This window comes from Schistocerca nitens, chromosome 8, assembly GCF_023898315.1.
Source record: "Schistocerca nitens isolate TAMUIC-IGC-003100 chromosome 8, iqSchNite1.1, whole genome shotgun sequence".
In the NCBI taxonomy this organism is placed as follows: domain Eukaryota; kingdom Metazoa; phylum Arthropoda; class Insecta; order Orthoptera; family Acrididae; genus Schistocerca; species Schistocerca nitens.
Genome location: NC_064621.1, coordinates 398,223,846 through 398,244,495, shown reverse-complemented (window position 1 = coordinate 398,244,495; position 20,650 = coordinate 398,223,846). Strand labels below are relative to the sequence as shown.

The window sequence follows — 20,650 nt, the reverse complement described above, 5'->3', positions numbered from 1 at the left end:
TTCTCCCTGCTCACCAAATTGCTCTGTTTTTAAGTGTGAGAAGAAAATCCAGTAGTATAAGACCCTGGACAAGCTCACATATCAAGAGGTCAGAAAAACGTATGTGCTTTTAATCCTAGACAAATGACACAATTTTATGCTACAGCTGCAACTGTGTCACCTTCTTTGTCAATGGTGCCTTCCTCTGTAGAATCTCTTATGGTGAGCCCTCAGAGTTTCCGGCTGATACCTGTCCCCCAGGTGCTTGGGAGCCCTTCTGGTGCATCCACAACACCCACTTCGGGAGCATTGGCTCCCCACCTGCTGGGAACACCAGTCCCCATCCCTCAGCTGGAGGCACTTCATCTTCCTCCATCTTCTTTAGCTAGGAAAGGGTGCTTTGCCACCCTTTCTTCCGTGGTTCCTGCTGGCCCATAGCCAGACACTATCCAGTGGCTGAAGGAATCACAGCCTGCAGGCTGTCGGACTTCTCATTCTTCCTCTGCCCTGAAGCCAATTCAGGAAAACCTTCTCTGTCCTCATCTTCTGAGGAGGAGGAGGACAAAAAGAAGTCCTCTGCCATGAAGTAAACTCCAGTTGCCCGTACATCACCGGACTCTGCATGTACTCCTTCTGTGCCCAACATGGAGATTGTGGTGGCCCCTGAGACACCAGATCTCCTCAGGCAGTGTGCCACAGAACCTATATCAGTGGATCCCCTGGCATCTCACCTGATGTTAACACCTGACACTGGGTCATAATCTGCCCCCCTGGCCATTTCATGACCCCACAGCATTGAGGCAGGTTGATCCTCCAGTGGAAGTGTCACGGATTTTTCCACCACCTGACTGCTTTTCAGCATATACCCTGCATTCTGGATTACCATCCAGGAAACATGGTTTCCAGCAACTTAGACCCCCGTCCTTCGTGCCTACTGAGATTATTTTAAGAATCATACCAACTATGAGGGGATATCGAGTGGAGTTTGTACATACGTGGCGGACTCTGTTTACAGTGACCTTGTGCCTTTTGATACACCCTTGGAGGCTGTGTCTGTTCAGGCACTGACACATCAGGATGGTACCATCTTTAATGTTTATCTCCCTCCTGATGATGTCGTATCCCAGGATGTACTGTCTGCGTTACACCCCCACCCCCACCTTTTGTAGTCTTGGGCAACTTCAACCTCCATAACTGTTTGTGGGGTGGAACAATGAGCTCTAATCGTGGTAAGGACATCAAAATTTTACTGGCACAGCTCGATCTTTGACTCTTGAACTCTGGTGTGCCCCCCCCCCCCCCCCCCCACCACACACACACACACACACACACACACACACACACTTCAGTGTGGCACACAGATCTTATTCGGCCATTTACCTCTCCTTTTTCAGTCCTGATCTTCTATCATATATCCACTGTAGAGTCCACAATGACCTGTGTGGTAGTGACCACTTCCCGATCTTCCTGTCCCACACTCAGTGCTTTTCCCCTGGACACCCATCCAGATGGGTTCTCCAGAATGCTGACTGGGACAGGTTCACCTCTGCAGTCGTCCTTCTCTCCCCATCACAAGACAGTATAGATGTGGCTGTTCAGCATACGAGATAGCCATTCTTTTTTTGGCAACCAAAGAAGCCTTCCACTCTTGCTCGGGTTCCCCCTATTGGAAGACAGTACACCAGTGGACCATAGAGATCGCCTCATTGCTTTTAAACGGCTCTGTGCCTATGTTCGCTACCTCACAAAATGATGAAAGCAAGAATCCTGGTAATGGTATGTTGCCACCATTGAATCACGTACATCTCTGTAACAGGTACGGGCAAGGATCAGACACCTCTACAGCTTCCAGTCCCGTGCAGATGTACCAAGTATTTCCTTAGATGTTGCTGTTTATACTGATCCAGATATTATTGCCAAACATTTTGCTGAGCATTACACACAACGCATCTGCCACCCTGCCTTGCAGCTCATAAAACAGCAGGTGGAGTGAATGCATTTATCTGTCACTACCTGCCACCTGGAGCCATATAATGCTCCACTCAGTGAATCGGAACTCTCTAGTGTCCTAGCTCATTGACCTGATATGGCCCCAGGGCCAGACCACATCCACAACCAAGTGCTGAAGCATCTCTCAGTGAATTGTCAGTGTCACATTCTTGCACTCTTTAATCAGATCTGGAACAAAGGTGAGTTCCCAGCTCAGTGGCAAAAAAACACAATAGTTCTGATACTGAAACCGGGTAAGAACCCTCTGGAGATGGACAGTTATCGCCCAGTCAGCCTTGCTGACGTTCTCTATAAGTTACTCGAATGCATGGTGAGCAAGTGGCTGTATTGGCTCAGTGAGTCTCAGGGCCTTTTTGGCTAAAACTCAGAATGGTTTTCGCAGGGGCCACTCCACTGCTGATAATTTGGGTCATCTGGAGTCCACCATCTGGACAGCCTTTGCACCTCGTCAGCATCTTATCACTGTCTTTTTTGACCTACCGGAGGCTTATGGTATGACATGGCATCATCACATCATTAGTACATTACATGAATGATGTTTCCGGGGCCCACTTCTGATTTTCCTCAAGAACTTCCTCTCGCACTGTACGTTCTGGGTTCAGATGGGTGCTTCACTCTGTACACCCCATATCCAAGAGAATGAGATCCCACAGGGCTCTTTATTGAGTGTCCCCCTGTTTCTGGTAGTCATCGATGGTCTAGTGGCAGCTGTGGGGTCTTCAGTATCGCCCTCCTTATAGGCTAATCGTTTTTACTTTTATTATAGTTCCTGTAGTATGGTTGTTGCTGAGCATTGCCTACAGGGTACCATACGAAAGACGCAGTCATGAGCTCTCACCCACTCCTTCCAGTTTTAAGCTGGCAAGACTGTCACTGTTGTAGTGCACACCCACACCCAGAGCTGTACCTAAACGATCAATTACTTCTTGTAGTTGAGACACACCACTTTGTGGGACTAGTCTTAGATTCCCTGCTGACGTGGCTTTCCCACCTTCACCAACATAGCAAAAGTGCTGGCAACACCTCAGTACAATTTGCTGCCTCAGGAACACTAACTGGGGTGCAGATTGCTCTATCATTTTGCGTTCTGATTCTGTCCTGTCCTGACTAGGGGAGTTTTACGTAAGGTTCAGCATCACCCTCAGCATTGTGAATACTGGACCCCATTCATTATTTTTGGGTGCAACTTGCGACAGGAGCCTTCTGAACAAGTGCTGTGAACAGCCTATTAGTCGAAGACTGGAGTCCCCCCAATACCTATCAGGTGCCAACAAAAGCTGCTGAATTCTGCTATATGGGTTTGTAGCTTCCCTGAACACATCCCAACCACTGTGTCCTTTTACCTGGAAAGGAGCTCCAACTCTCACAGCAGCGACCCAGAACTGGGTTTACAGTAACTGCATGCATCCAGTGTCTCTGTTCGGAACTGCAACTTCCTCCATTGTTGCCTCTGGTCAGGAAGACATCGCATCTGCCCCGTGGCATGCCCCGACCTCAGATTTGCCTCGAAGTCTCCTTTGGTCCAAAAGATTCTGTTGACCCCATGATTTTTTGCTGCCTATTCTTGACTGTCCTTAAGAAGTATACGGGTTCGGAAGTGATATTCACTGTTGGCTCAACAGTCAACGGACAAACAGGCGTTGCATACACATATACACAGTGCAGTGAACTCCACTTTCTGCCAAGTGGCTGCAGTGTCTTCACTGCTGAATTGATGGCTGTTAAATTAACCATTAGCCATGTTCATTCTTGCATGGACAAGAGTATTCTAATCTGTGGTGACTCTCTTAGCAGCCTTCAGGCTATAGACCAGTGCTACTCTCCTCACCCATTGGTTACATCTATCCAGGATCTCGTCTCTGATCTACATCACGCCAGTCGTTTTTGCTTGGACCTCAGTCGTGTTGGGATTTTGGGAAATGAATGAGCTGACCAGTTGGCCACCAAGATATCAATTCTGGAAATGGGGGTCCCAGAACTGTACCTTCAGCCATTTATACACCATAAATTGCTGTCAGTCTGAAACTCAGAATGGTGTGCTCTGATGTACCCAAACAAACTGAGGCCAGTTAAGGAGACAACAACTGTGTGGCACTCTTCCCTACATGCTTCTCACAGGGAATCCACTGTCCTCTGTCGACTCTGCATTAGCCACACTTGACTGACCCATGGCCACATTCTCCAGTGTGAGGATGCCACTCGTAGCCGATGCAGAGTCCACCCGATGGTGGCCCTCGTACTCGTAGACTGCCATAATTTGGCTACTTTGAGGCAACATCTTAATCTTCCTAACATGCTACCTCTGGTGCTAGCAGGTGACACCAACTCAGCTGACCTGGTGTTATGTTTTGCCCGTGAAGGCAGTTTCTGTTCATCTTGGGCAGTTGGTGGGGCACCCCTTTCTGGATCCCAACCCCACCTTCCCCAGCGGTCGCTTGGCGGCCCTTGCTGGGTGACCTGGCCTGGTCTCTACACTTTCCACCTTTTTTTCCTCTTTATTCTTTTTCATTTCTTGGTTTTAACGCCTTGTCTTGATCGATATTTTAAATCTGTTCCTTACCCTCCCACTTTTGTCAGATGAGTGTCATACAAGGAGATCCAGAAACATGACTGCTGCTTGTTCCCTGGGACACTGTGGTACAGTCATATTTTGTTGTTTGTCACAGTGCTGAATAGGATTTTGATCATATGAAATACAACTTATCAAGTAACTATTTACAGAAATACAAAAACTAAAGGTTTTATTTTTGAATTACATGAAATGTTACCTACCCTCTGCAAGTCTCTGTGTTACGAAAAGTCTCTTGGAAAATCATGTAGATGGCTGTGGATTCAATCCCAAGAACACACTAACAGTTGCAATTAATTTGGTCACCATGTTCCATCAGTGAGTTTCCGTCAGTAGCAGCTGTTGCTGGATAACTTAGATTGGTGTTCAGCTTTGAGGGATTTTTTTCCACGATTGGATCATTGGTCTAATGAAAAATTATGGTCATGGCAAGAGAACATTTTCTAAATACCGAATGCAATTGTTCAAGGTACCAACTTAACATTAACCAATCACTTCAAAATAAATAAAAAGTAAAAAAACAGGAATGTTATTGTTTCATCTGAAGTGTTTCATTCAATGTAGAAGACTAATTTGCTGATGAGCTGCAGTTACAGGATGTTATTTAGCTCACCATTTTATTTCTTCATGACTGAAAATACTAAAAAGCTCTGGCTTCTTCTCCATATTGTCCATCTATAACTTAAAGTATAAAGCTTAGCATAATATGCAGTTTTATAAATAAATACAACACTTCTCCAATGAATGTGACATACATCCTTGCTCTTAAATACAGCAGCTCCTCATATTCATATTTTTTTCAGAAGAAACATTACAAGGCTCACTCAATCTCAATGTAAAATGTTAAATTGACACCTTGAGACACAATAACAGAGTAAACAGTTTTTGACAGAGCACTCTAAATGTCCATTGTCCACTCTGATCTCTCCAGCATTATCACGGCATGTCCTGTACTCAGTTGTGCACCTCGCTACTCCAAACCAGGATGTCGAAGCATAGAACAGACACCATGCCCCATATGTACTGCAACTTGTGGTAAAATAAAATTGCACCGTCCCACTGTGAAGACATGCAGTGTGTATCTGTATCTGTTCAAATGCACAGACAATCACAGCAAAATGTTTGCAGCTTGTGGTCTAGTAGCTATCTTGCTATCACAGGGTCTCAGGCTCAATTCCTGGCGGCTGGGTCGGGGTTTTCTCCAACCGGAGACTCATCATCATTCAGGAAAGTGGCGAGACTGGACTGTGCAAATATTGGGAATTTGTGCGGGTACTGATAACCATGCAGTTGAGCGCTTCATAAATCAAATATCTTCATCTATCACAAAAACCTCCAAACATTTTGAATTCTAAAATATTTATCTAATAAAAATGTGCTTTCACGTGTCACAATTATCATTTATCGGCTAGGTAGATGTTCAGTTTGGTAACACATTACTGTTCCAAAGTGATATTCTGTGCTACAAACACAAGGAAAAGTAAGTGAATACCTTACAGAGGGCGATGAGAATGTCACATCCCATCTAATAATCTTAATTGGATGATACTATGTCACAATTTTCTGTGGATCAGAATCCACTTTTTTCAAAACTTCTGTTGGTGTCCAGTTTGTTCTTTACTTAAAGCATATATAAGAGTTAATGTAAGTAAATATTTATTTGTTCTGTACTACACTGAAAAAGTCGTTAAAATGTGTTTTCAGAATATGTCAGAGTTATTCCTGAAGAAAGAATGTCTAATTATGGTTGATAAATTTATTTTCAGAACACCAGTCAGCTGGATCACCATGTTTTAATAGTGTGTGTAAGAGATGAAACAAATGAGCTGAAGGCATACATGAACATTAATAACAAATATGTAAGCAAGACATATCAAGTTGTGGATGATTGTGAAGTCTGGAAAGAATATTTACATATAAGGGTTAAGGGCAGACTACCAATTACTTGTGAAATGTCAGCAGAAAGTGTTGTGGAAGCTATAGGATCATTACAGAAGAAGGTAAGTGTACATTTGTGTTATTTGAAGTCTGCAAAATAAGAAAAAGTTTGCATTCGTGAAACACAAGAAACTCCTAGATAAAACATTCAGGGCTACTGAAGCAGTATCAGATAGAAAGGTTGCACCAAGTTTGTAGCCCCATTACATCTATTTATTGCATGGATGGAGTGTTACCCCCAACACCACATGAATTGCCTCATTAAGGGAGTGCACCACAGTACTAAAATAAATTCAAAATGGAGGCTTGTCACAAATGTTTCCACAACATTTATTACTTTTTCTCATTTTCCAGTCATCATCATAATGTAACGAAGGTATTAAAAGCCTGTTTAAGAACTGTAATGTTTGCTGTTAACTGCTCAAAAATTAGAAATGGTGAAGATTAGGTGGGTAGATCCAAAAGCTAATGAGATTTTACTGAATTGTATTAAGGACGAAAGACACTTAATGCACAGCCTGATTAGAAGAAGGAATTGGTTGATAGCGCACATCTTGATGCATGAAGGACATGTTAGTTTGGTACTGGCGGGAGGGGTGGGGCAGGGGTAATTGTAGAGGGAGGTCAAGGCTCAGATATAGTAAGTTTGCAGTAGTTATACAAAGATGAAGAATCTTACACAGGAAAAACTAACATGGAAAGCTGCTGCATCATACCAGTCTTTGGACTAAAGACACTACAACAGCAATAACAACAGTCAAATGATGACTAAAACCTCATTTTTTCCCTCCATAGAGCTTGTGTAAATACACAGTCTAAATAAAGCACATTTTAAGTGTCGTCAGACATGGTTGTCACTTGGATGGGTGACCATCTAGGCCGCCATGCGCTGTTGACCTACCGGGATGCACTCAGCCTCATGATGTCAATTGAGGAGCTACTTGACTGAGTAACAGCCCCTCCAGGTCACAACAACTAACAAATGCCAGGAGACTGTTGTGTTGACCCCAAGCCTCTGTATATCCACATCCGATGATCCTTATTGGCTGAGGATGACACTGAGTTTGTCGGAACCATTGAGACTTTCCAAGGCCTGATCAGGCGGAGTTGATTATTTGGTTTTTTAATATTGTTTTTTGAAAGGTAGCCTTGACGTTTGTGGGAATGAGATAAAATTCCAAGGCATCATAAAATTCTTTTTATTTGAAGAGTTTATTGTAAAGACATACCCTTCCAGAATTGTTGACATTTTGTAAGGAGTCTGTTCCTTCATTTTTCAGAAGCTAGGAAATGAGCAGCTGTATTTTGATGCAAAAGGAGGCAGCCAGAGGTAGAACTAAAATTGATGTTTATTTAGTTGGTGACTAGTTTCGGACTATGCCCATTCTCCAACCAACAGATGCCTGCCAAGTAAAATGCCTGTCCAAAATAGCAGTAAATAAAGTAGATACATATGTGTATGGTCCCAACTAATGTCCATTCATTTTCTGTTGTGCCCATTCTTTTTTTAAAGTAATTTCACATGAAGGACATTCCTGTACCAAACAAATGTGAAAAGAGAGAGTCCACAGTATAGTATTGGATGATCCGAGATTATATTTATATAAAATAGCTGATGCAATAGACATATTAGAAGAAAGAACACAGTACTTCATAAGTGGAAAAATTATCTGAAAGGAGCTTTGCAAGATGAGTACTGCACTTTTAAAATGGTGCCTGAAAGAAAATGAGATACTTAGTGTTTCAGTAATTTTTTGACCATTGATAAGGAGTCCAGTTGATTGCATGTTGCAGTTTATTATGTGGATAAGACAATGGCCTGCAATTTCATGCCTGAAATGATAAAGGAATCAAGGCTGTGGTTGGAGCCTAGTGGCTCTACACCAGAATAAGCAAAATCAGTTTCTTCTGCCAAAATGGCTATGATCAGTGTTTCCTAGAATGAAAAAGGCAGTTGTCTTATTGACTGCTTTTCAAACAGTAAGAAAAACCTGTATATATTATGCAAGCTTCCTGGATTAACAGACTGAAAAAATTTACAGGCAGACATCTGGGTTGCAAAATGTAAAGAAAAATCATATTTAATTAGGATAATTCAGCTGCCCTCAAATATGTTTCAGTGCTGAGATAATTCATCAGATTTGACATTCTGTGGTGCTACCTATTCCCACATGTGAAGAAATTAATGGTTAGAAAGCACATTAAGTATGATGAAGAGGCTACAACCCCTGTAGGTATAGATGGCTCTTTATAATTGACTTAAAAGAGCATTTCATTGTAAATTAAGTGCATTTAGCTGAGAACTTTTTCCTTTGTCCTTGTGCACCACTTACATTCATTGCACAGTATCCCACTTGTCTTGTGAATGGATATACTGTTGGTAGGTATCAACACCCCATCCCTCAAGATGCCTTGTGTGACGAGTCCTCCACATTGAAGATTTATTCTGGGTGGTTCAGTCTTTAGTAACAGAATGCATGCTGAGCATCAGAACGTGTTTTTAGTAGTTAAATGACGAGAGGGGAGCTTTGAGAAAGTTTCCTGTTTCTATATTCAAAATGGTTTACAGGACACAGCAGGTACATTAAAATGTGTCAAGCATTTGTGCAATGGAGTACTATTGGTTGAAACCTCTATTTCTTAACAAGCAACAAACCTGCAGAACGCAAAAAGCCTCTAGGCATGTGCCACTGAAATTGAACTACACAGCACCTTGAGCTACAGCAAAGATGCTGTGTCGTGCAGGGATCTTATGGTCATTCCCAAAGCTGAGTGGGCCCAAGAAGGCATTGTTGATGTGCAGTATGTCATTAAAAGGGTGAATAGCAATCTGTTCAAATGTGACTCATTAATCCTCACTTTCAATAGCTTGAAACTGCCAGTGTGTCAAGGCAGGTTATCCTTGCTTAAATGTGTGGCCTCATGTCTTCAACCCAGTGCGCTGTTTTAAATACCAGTGCTTTGGGCACATTACTCTTGAATGTAAGGGAGAAACCACTTGTGGCAAATATGATAAGGCCACCCACGAAGAAGTCATTCATTCATCTCCTTTGAAGTGTGTGAATTGCTCTGCGGATTATCCTGTCTGGGCCGGCCGAAGTGGCCGTGCGGTTAAAGGCGCTGCAGCCTGGAACCGCAAGACCGCTACGGTCGCAGGTTCGAATCCTGCCTCGGGCATGGATGTTTGTGATGTCCTTAGGTTAGTTAGGTTTAACTAGTTCTAAGTTCTAGGGGACTAATGACCTCAGCAGTTGAGTCCCATAGTGCTCAGAGCCATTTGAACCATTTTATCCTGTCTGGAGTACAGACTGCAGCATATATCTTGAAGAATGGAAAGTACAAGACCTTAAAACTATGGAACACGTCCCATGTGGTAAGGCCAAAAAGATGTATGGCCATGCTGCCCCCCACTTCACTACTTTCTTTGCTTCAGCTCTTAAAAAACCTATTCAGAAAATCAGTGCTGCTACACAAACAGAGATTGCTAGTATCAACACTAGTACCTGTATTTGTCAGTGCATTTGTGCTATAGCAGTTATTTTGAACACCCCTTCCCAGAGCATCAGAAAAGACTGGTCGCCAACGCTGCAGAGCTCTCTGCCCCTCCAGAGGTTCAGTCTGGTCCACCCTCCAGTTCTGCTACTACCACTTCCACAGTTGCAGCTCTAAAGCCCTGCAGGCCGAAAAATCAGAAGCAAAAGATTCACGGCTGACAGAGATTGGAAGTCAACAGTCAGATGATGTCAATGTCCTTCTGTGTGGCATCTCTCATGATTTATCTGCTGGACCAGTGGACCTTGATGTTGGCCTGGGATACTCATCATGCTTCAAGAGAATTGTGGGCTCCCCTCCCTGCCAAAGAAACTGGATGAAAGTGTAAACCCCTTGATAAATGGTTGCCATACTTCAGTGAAACATTAATGGGTTCAGGACACAGGTGAAGGAATTGAAACTCCTAGAACTTCCTTTGACTTCAATGCCCATCATGTATTGTGGTGTGTGTCTATACTTGCCCTCGGGGTTGGGTTTTGAGAACCACATGACCTCTCAAGAGCTGTGCATCCTCAACACAGGCACTCCCACTCATTTCTGCACTGCTACTGAGTCATCCTCAGCCATCAACCTCTCTTTCTGCTTTCCAGCCCTTGCGGTCTCTGTTTAGTGGGAAGGCATTGATGACCTTCATTGAGCGATTGTGTTCCATATCGCATTCACTTACTTACTGGAACAGTCCCTAGTTGGACAGTCACGATGTCTGATCAGCAGAACCAACTGGACACTGTTCAGCCAGCTGACTATGTTTGAATGCTATGACAGTGCCCAGGAATTGGTGGACCACATCAGCTGAGTGATCCACCTTGCCGCTGACTTCTCCATCCCGAACTCCTTAGGTCATCTTCTGTACCTTGGTGGACTGATTTAGTGTCGTTCAGTAATCTGGGTCAGGAGTGCGGCTCTGCCACGGTTTAAGTGCTGCCCAATAGCAGAAAACCTTGCAGCCTATCAATTAGCGAGGGCAAGGGCTCAATACATCATCAAAGAGTGCAAGAGAATGTCGTGACAGGCATTCGTGGACGCTCTGAACTGCTCCACTAATTCTACAAAAGTAGTGGAAGCCACAAGGAGAATGACAGGTAAAGGCAGTTGGGTATGTGCGGCAGAGTCATTGAAACAGTGATGTCTCCAAATGACACCTGGAGACTTTGTACAGGCAATGGCAGAGCATTCTGCACAGACTACTGCCACTACAAAGCATTCTGTACAGACTACCAGGCTACCATGGAGAGGCCCGAGTTGGACTTCCAGTCCACCCATTTGGAGTCCTACAACTGCCCGTTCTCCATGTGGGAGCTGTATTTTGTACTCATGATATGGTGCCCGGTCACAACAGAATCCAGTGCAGCAAGCTGCAGCACTTGCAAACAATGTCAGAGGAAGTCCTCTTGCAATGTTTTAATTTGATATGGCTGTCAAGCCACTTTCTCGACTTGGGGCGAGGGGCAATTTTGATACGCCTCCTCAAACGAGGAAGCAATGAACAAGTCCCATTAGTTACTGAAGCATCACCTTAATGAGCCTTGTAGGAAAGACCCCAGAGCGCATGGTTAGCATCGTCTGGTTTGGATATTAGAGATCAGACAGCTTGTTAGCTGCTCTCAGTGCAGATTCAGGACATATCAATCAAATGTCGACAACCTAACTCTGCTAGAGGTGGAAATCCAGCAGGCTTTCTTAAGCGAACAGCATTGTGGAGGTATTTTTTGACATTAGTAAGATGTATGACTCTTATGTGGAGGCACAATATTCTCTGTCAGGCATACCAATCTGGCTTTCATGGTCACCTCACCATATTCATTTAGTCCTTCCTCTCAAGATGTCTTTTTAGGTGATGTGCTGTCAGATGGTTTTGTGCAGGAGAATTGCGTTGTGTAGGGTAGTGTTTCAGTGTTTGACAGTACAAGATTCACAGCACAGAGTCCTGTCAAGTGCTCCTTATTTGTGGGCGATTTTGTGTTCTTCTGCTTCTCCTCCAGTTGCAATGTACAGTGAATAGATAAGAGGTGTTGGGTGAAAAGACTCGTTTTACATTTTCTGCAGAAAAGTGTATGTGTATGTGTGTGTGTGTGTGTGTGTGTGAGAGAGAGAGAGAGAGAGAGAGAGAGAGAGAGGAGAGATTGATTGATTTTAATCATTCTCACTGTCTTTTTACATTATCTGAATTGCGTATGTGGGATACCATCCTTCCTTTAAAAGAATCTGAGGGTTCTGGGCCTCATTTTTTACTTCAAACTGTTGAAGTAGCTACACCTAAAGGACTTGAAGGCAGTGACCCAGTAGGCACTGAATATCTTGCAAGTGCCTTAGCCACAAGTCTCAGGGAGCAGACAGGGCACATTTGCTCCAGGTTTATATGGCCTCCATGCCATCACAGCTAGATTATGGCTGCACAATGTACGAGTCAGTGAGACCTTCTTACCTGAAGATCACTGTCATTGTACACCATAAGGGTGTCAGGTTGCCCAGGGGCACTTAAAGGACCAGTCCCATACCTAGTCCCTTTGTTGAGACTAGTGAACTGCCACTTACCATCCAGTACCAACTCCTCATTGTGTGTCAGGCATGTAAGTTCCTCACCATTCCCAATTCACCAGCTTACTCTATCGTTGCTCTGTCCACTGTGGAATGTCTCTCTACCATTTGTCGAAGGATAACGAGATCGTTTGGAATCTACACAAAGTGTTTGCTGGAGTCCCTTGATGTGGATCACATGGAACCCCAAATCCAGGGTTTTAACCATGTGCCACACTGGTTACCACACAGGGCCAAAATAATATTAGTTTTAGTGCAGTACAGGAGAGGTTGCATACCTGCATATGTTTTAATAAATTCTTTTATAACATTTTAACTGAAAATCACAACACTGTAGCTATATTTAGGATGGGTCTTAACAGGAGGTTATTCTGTTATTTTTTTTGCCTGCACTGGAGCAGATGAGACGCGTTTCAAGTGCTAAATTCCTTGTCCATTCGGATTCCTTGAGTGTCCTTCAGTATCTGCAACACTTGTACCCAGCATATAAAGCAGTCCAGAATATCCGTGACACCCTCTTACAACTATAGAGGATGGGGAAGGGAAGAAGATTTCTTTCTGCTGGATGCCAGGGCACGTGGGTATTGCGAGGAATCAAAGGGTGCAAGTAGCAGCCAAGGAAGCATGTCACTATCCTCAAGTTGTTCAGTGTGCCATTCCCCTGCAAGCTAGCACCTCACTGTTGCTGTACAGAGTGGTTCCTGGAAGGGAAGAACTGTGGCTGGGAGTGACAGACAATAACTGTATCTGGTGAAGTGCAGAATCTGACCATAGCATACTTCCTTCCAGCCATGCAGGCGGGATGAGGTTCTTTCCACTCATCTTTGTATAGTGCTCAGCCCCCCTTTGGTGCATGGCTTCTTCCTCTGGCAAGAGGACCCTTAAATGTGTGGTGCATGTGGCATTCGAGGCCTGTTCAAAAAATTCCTGAACGTAAGTAATTTCTCGCCAGTTGTGTGTCAGAGCAAAGTGTGGTTGGCATCCTTGCACATGCCTGTGTTTAATGTATAACTACCATAAGTTTCATTGTTGTACATCTGTTAGTTACAGTGTTACATTGAGTAGAATGTTGTGTCGCACAGTTTGCGAATTTCGAGACGACAGAGTTAGAGGAGGAACACATCTGCATTAAATTTTGCGTGAAACTCAAGAAAACCTTTACAGAGACACGCCAAATGATGCAGGGAGGCTACAGAGATGAGTGCTTAAGCCACACTCAATATTATGAATGAATGGTTTACACGGTTTAAAAATGGCCTGATGAAAATTAAAGAAGACCCTCTATCAGGATGCCGTTCAATGTCTACCTGTGACGCTCATGTCAGGGACGTCAACAAAATTGTGCATGCCAATCGAAGACTGACTGTCCAAGTGATCGCAGAAGTATGTAACATTTCAGAAGGAAATTGCCTGAAATGTGGTGGGACAATTCATAGCTTTTGCATGACAATAACACACCCACACATTCATCCTTGTTACTGCATGACTATTGCACAAAAAATGAAATCACTGTGTTGCCTCTCCCTCTGTACTCTCCAGACCTGGCCCCTGTGGACTTTTTTCATTTGCAAAGTTTCCCCTTGAAAGAACGAAGATTTGCAGACACAGATGAGATAAAAGAAAATTCGCAGATGGCGCTTTGCATAATCCAGCAAGAGGCATACCAAGACTGCTTCTGGAAGTGGAAGTGGCATTGGGAGTGATGTATAAGTTATGGAGGGGAATATTTCATAGGAGTCCATGCACAATAAGTAAATGATAAGCATAGAAAAATTTTGTGGACAAAGTTCCAAAATTTTTTGAACAGACCTCGTACAGGCTGCTATCTGCCACATTTTTCTAGACTGTTTTATTTTTGGACCAGAGGGCACCGGCAGATTTGCCAACAGATCTGCTCTCTATTATGAGTGACATTAGTTTGAATGTGATTAGAGTTTTAAGGTGTGTTACATCCAACTTGTTTCCTAAAATTTTATGGAGAGGTTTTAATGTGTTAACAGGGTGTCTTGCTCATCCGTGTGTTTTGTAAGTGTTCAGCACAATCACTTTCCCTGTGCTGCTATTTTAGCTCTTTTCTTGTTTTAGTTTTAGTTTCAGTTTTAGCGCCTAAATGTATTTTACAGACTGGCTCACCCATGTTTTTTTTTTGTAATCGGCCAGCCAGTCATATTTCCCTGTGCAGTTATTTTTTTAACTCCTCTTTCATTTTACCAGCTTTAATCCCAGGCATAGTTCCTTTCTTTGTTGAATTACGGTATGTGAGATAGAGCGATTGTGTGGGTCAACGCGTGTAAGTGAGTGAGTGTCATTTTGTGGGTTTACTCCTCGCTCTGTGACAATATTTTTAGCCATTTTCTCCACATTAATTTTTTTATCATCTGTAAGGGCACTGATAACCTAGCTCTTGAGTGCCCATAAACAGGGGTAAACAACTGGGAGAACCAGGAAAAACATGGGAATTTTTTCATCTGGGAGAAAACTGGGAAAAACTTGGGAATTTTTTAGTATTCTGGAAATTTCATTGTTTTAGTTTTCATACAAATCTGCAGAATAATGCTGCAGCAATAAAACAGGAACGAGAGGAAAAAACCAAAATAAAATTTAAATTCCAAAGGAAGTGCGCCATATACAACAACAAAACTCAGTGCTCATACAAGTGCCTGCCAACAGCAAAATGTGTCAAAGGATTTAGGAAGACTATGCAATGTTCATAACAACAAATTGCCTCCGATGCACTTGACGTCACAGCTGTTTACATTAGATTCTTTTTAGCAGTTACGAGCGGGATCATGCGCATGCACAGTAGTCATGTATGAGTAGTACCTTCTCCCGCTTCTGGCGACATATATGTGGCTGTTGGCTGTGTAAGCAGTAGCAGCAAGCAGCCAGATGCTACTAGGAAAAAATTTTACTGGTGCACCCAAGCTGCCAGATTCACACATGTGCAGCAGGCCCGTGTCAAGGAAGGGGGGGGGGGGGGGGGGGGCAAACTGAAGTTCCTGGCTCGGGTGGCAATTTCGGCATGGGGACGCCAAATTCATATTATTGAGGGGAAAAAAAACCTTGTTTCACGAAGTGCCTAGCAGCCAGCGCACATTAGTCTATCAATTATTCATACGATTTTGAAACGCGTCCCTGTTGGCTTTTGAACACATTGTAAGTTGATTTCCTAATGAATCATAAGTTCATTTTTGAATGTGTGCATAGTTTACGTGTGTGCAGGGGAATCCTCGTCGCATCTAGAAATAAACTTCCCTGCAGATAAAAGGGGACAGGGCTATACGAGCTGACCGGAGTAATGCCATAGGGATGAATGCTAATCGCTGTCTGTGGTAATAAACGAAAAACAGGAATAACAGGTAAGAAAGATTACGTAGTCTATTATCTTCTCGATGTATCCAAGAAAATGAAATTTTAACAGAAAATTTTTGGCCAGATCGCTACACTAGTAAGGGCCAGTTGTGCGGTCCCCAGCTAGCAGCCGCTTATGTTCTATTCTTGAAGTTGCGCGGAAAATGCGTTGTACGAACATGTAACAATGCCAGACTGGAGAATCACTGCAGAACAGCTAAACCGGTGATTCTGGCAGGGTTAGTGAATTTAACCAGTGAATAAGTTTTAACAATGGCAGGAATAGTTACAGAATTAGTGATGACAAGATTGTTTGTTAGAACAAGGAGGGGGAAGAAACAGGGACATCACACAAATTATGGAATAATATGATGATTCAAAATTTGTATAAAAATTTTGTACTACTACTTTTCGGTCTCATGCTTGAGAAACTGGAGCCTATGAATGAAATGTGAAAGTTTTTCCAAACATAAAGCATTTTGATTATAGTCGGCCTAATAGGCATTTGATATTGGTACTTCGTGAATTATATTCTGTTGTGTTATAAAAATGACCATTTGTGCCAAAATAGTCTTGTTCATTTGGTGTGTGTGACAATTACTGCAATATTGGAATGCCTATTGTGTTTTATCTAGCAGACTGTTAGAAAATAGACGTAATCAGATCGTGAAACCACACCAGTCTTGGGTACGATTTGTATTAACAGCTTTTTCAGCATCGGACAACGATGTTCGATTTTTCATATAGCAAAATTTTTGACGAACTTTGACGAGCTAATAGATTCTTTCACAGAAGGGAACACGCCATGTAAAGCTGTAGCAAGTTTAGAGAGAAAAAAATGCTAGGAGCTAAGGATTTAAGAAATCTTGTCTCTTGTCTTTACTGGTATTATGTATCCTATATTTAATTTTATGTCACACAAAGAGCAAGTTATTAGCCAATAGGCAAAATTTTCTGAAGAGTTCTTGTTCTCCCGATTACAAACAATCACATCTAGTATTAACTGAGAGTTCTTTTTTTGATTAAAAAAAATGCAGTATGTCATACCAATCAACTGGGAGCAGGAGAGGCACCACAGGACATTTTAATTTCCACTGTCCTGAATATAGTTTGATGGCATCCATTACAAAATACACACTTTTCAATTCTACAGAGCGAAATACAGTGACCTGCGATAGAAGAATGCTGTGTGAAGAGGCGTGGCACTGCATTTTGGCACACTTAAGGCCAAGTAACATATCTTACATTTCCTCAAACACATATGTTTTATGTATCAGACTCTTCAGGAAGATGTGCGCTACAAAATGAACATATTTTTGAAAATTGATTCTTTAACATTTTTGAGGTCTTGTCAAAAATGCTCGAGGGGGGGGGGGGGGGTTGCCACTATCTTGTATTGCCCCAGTTCGTAAATATCGTAGAGAAAACAAAAGGGATTCCTATGGTTGGGAGCTATCGAGTGAATTAAAATACATTCACATAATTACAGAAGGCTAAAACATGTTATTAGTTTCAGGTTTTATTTTATTTCCACTTTTCTGACAATCAAGCATTAATCGCCTTGCAGAATAATGAAGTTATTTTTCTCGGTTTGCTACAGAAATTTGGCTTTTATTAATCTTGTGTTCTGAGGCAGTCAAGGTATTTGAAAGGAAGTGTTTAATTCCACACTATTGGCTAGTTTCAACTGTTCTCTGCATTTCAAGTGCACGTTTTCATCTTCTAGCACATATGGCATTATGCCATTATAAAGAGATCATACAGTACTGGTACTCTAAGAAAATTTACATCGCGAAAACCACACTGAAAAGCTTAATATCAGGTCAAGGCGTACTTCAGTGGGAATCTGGACATAACGAATGTGCACTTCAAGTATGCACTTCAAATATATCCTCTGATGTCTTGTTTCTTTTATGACATAATGTAAGATCTTTTAATGTTTTACATGTACGATCATACAGACTTCCTACATCATCCTAGCTGCGCAAGCAGGGTGGCGCCTGTTATCTGGCACGCTCTGGCAGTTGCTGAAATGAACCTATTTCTAACAGGTCACAGGAAAATATTGCGAATTGTGATTTGAAAAGCGTTACTTTCAAAGTAAATTTCCTTTTACACAAGTTGAACTGTGCGCGAGAATGTACGATGAATTTCTTAAATCACAGAGCATTTGACTCTCTTTTAAAAATCAACTCTTTGATGACAAACCACTTAGAAGAATTTCGAGCCCAGAAGATCACACATTTATGTAATTTTTAAAAATTGTACTGGCACATTTGTGTGATATATCTTAAAGTGTAACATGCTCAAAAAAGATCAACATTATATGTGAAAACTTAGCTTCTCTTGCAATTTATTAACCTTAGAGACCAATATTAAATGTAAAAGCTTTGATTTTCTTGTAGCAGCACTATGTATGTTAATTTCAACCATTAACTTTTCCTGTTTGTGTGTTCTCGCTACTTAACAGTGATGTTGCTATTGGCTGACTACATCACGTGTTCTGATGATGATCTGATATCTACTGTCATCGGCTGGCGAGATATTGTGACGTGAGCTATGACTGGCTTACAAAAGCTCATTGCAATCTCGATTTGGTGGAATTCGAATTTATACTTTCGTATACAAAAGTATGCAGTGTACATGTTGCTGCATATCAAAGATCTTTTCAAAACGTGTTTTTTCCCCTGAGTTTCTTTTTTTAAAGTGCCAGGAAATTCTACATCCATGTATAAAACCATAAACCATTCACGGATTTTGATAAGTTTTACAGTTCCGAGGGAAAATATACTGTAACTTAACATGGAAAAAGTGTGCTTTCACCCAGGAGAAGGTGTGTTTTTAACCGGGAAATCCAGGAATTTTTTTTCCTTGTCCGTCCGCGTATACAGCCTGATAAACTTCAGATACACACAACACCAATACATGACGTATTAATTTACATTTCAACTTAAGTTAAAACTAATCTAGCATCAGCTAGAATTCGAATGTGTAATTTCTGAATAATCCGAATTAATAAAATCTTCACAAGATCCCAGCCATGCTTCTCACTTTTAAGTTCATGTACATCTACTTCACTATCACTCTATAGAAGATTAATAATGCAGATAAATGGCTTCTTTGTCACTGTCTCTGTCAAACAGAAAATAAATGTCTAATGTATGGCCAAAGAGTAACATCCATGAAAAGTTTCTATAGACAGAAGATAGTCCTAAAATGGAAAATCCTGGATGGAATGTAACAATATTATGAAAAAGATAGTTTCTGCTCACCATTTAGCGAATATGCCAAGTCACAGATTGTGGTGTGCAGTGTCATCTAGCAGGTTTAGATGACACCGCATACTACAAGATTGACAGCAATCCTAACAAGAGGGTCAAAAGGAAAACTTGGGCGCTTCTCAAAGATTCTGGCTTCCCTAAAGAGGTCACAAAGAAGTTACAACCCAGGACCCCTGTTCCTCCGAGGCTGTACAGCTTACCGAAAATCATCATTATATGTGAAAGCTTAGCTTCTCTTGCAGCTTATTAACCATAGAGACCAATATTAAATGTGAAAGCTTTTTTTCCTTGTAGCGGCACTATGTATGTTAATTTAAACCATTAACTTTCCCTGTTTGTGTGTTCTCGCTACTTAACAGTGATGTTGCTATTGGCTGACTACATCACGTGTTCTGATGCTCTGAATATTCACAGTCATCGGCTGGCGAGATCACGTGACATGAGCTGTGACTGAGCTATGAGCTGCTCAGCCCTCATGTGGGGACATGCCCACACCATATTCGTAACTCTTCGGATTTCTTGGGACATATCAACCACCTCACAATTAAGGAATTTGACATACTTGTGAGCTTCGACGCGGTTTCCCTGCTTACTAGGGTTCCGTTACCTGAATCTCTGGAACTCATCGGCCAGAAATTTGATGAGAAAACCACCACTCTTTTCAGACATGTTCTAACATCAACATATTTTCTATTTGACGGTGAGTACTACAAGCAAGTGTTGCTATGAGGAGTCCTCTCTCTCCCGTCGTTGCTAACATGGACATGGAACATGTCAAGGATGAAGCCTTAGAGTCAGCGCATCTAAAACCTACCTGTTTCTTCAGATGTGTGGATGACACGTATGTTATTTGGCCACATGGAAGAGACAATATGATGGAATTTCTCGCACATCTCAACTCAAGACATGAGAATATCAAGTTCACCATAGAGGTAGAATCGGATGGAATGCTTCCCTTCTTGGATGATCTCGTCAGAAGATGAGATGATGGCAGGTTGGGGCACAGTGTGTATAGGAAGAAAACTCACACCGACTCGTCAGCAATATTGGTGCCCTAACTTACACGCGGATAGCTGCCACCACCCTGCTTAGAAGACCGATGTACTAAAAACTCTTGTACACAGAGCTCACGCACCCTCTAACGAGGGCAGTCTCCAACAAGAATTGGCCCATCTGAAATCTGTCTTTCTGAGGAATGGTTATAAGGAAAGGCAAATCCGGAATGTTCTACATCTGACACTTGCAACACAAATGGTGAAAACTAATGAAGAACCTGAGGAAAACATGGTCATGCCATTCATTCCATTTTGTGGAGCATTATCGGGATGTGTTGGAAGCATTTTACGCAAGTGTCAAGTAAGTACCATCTTCTGCCCTCCAGCTGAAACCAGAGCACTTCTTCGCAGTTCCTTGGTTTACGGAATTGAGGGGT

At 42.3% G+C, this 20,650-nt stretch overlaps 1 protein-coding gene across 1 annotated transcript in view; it reads left to right on the top strand.

The window, feature by feature from the left end:
• Window positions 1–20,650, top strand: part of LOC126198960 (ufm1-specific protease 2) — a 73,476-nt gene that overhangs the window by 17,929 nt on the left and 34,897 nt on the right. The window contains exon 3 of the mRNA XM_049935608.1: window positions 6,325–6,558. Coding sequence (XP_049791565.1) covers window positions 6,325–6,558 — 234 coding nt within the window. The remainder of the gene's footprint in view (window positions 1–6,324; window positions 6,559–20,650) is intronic.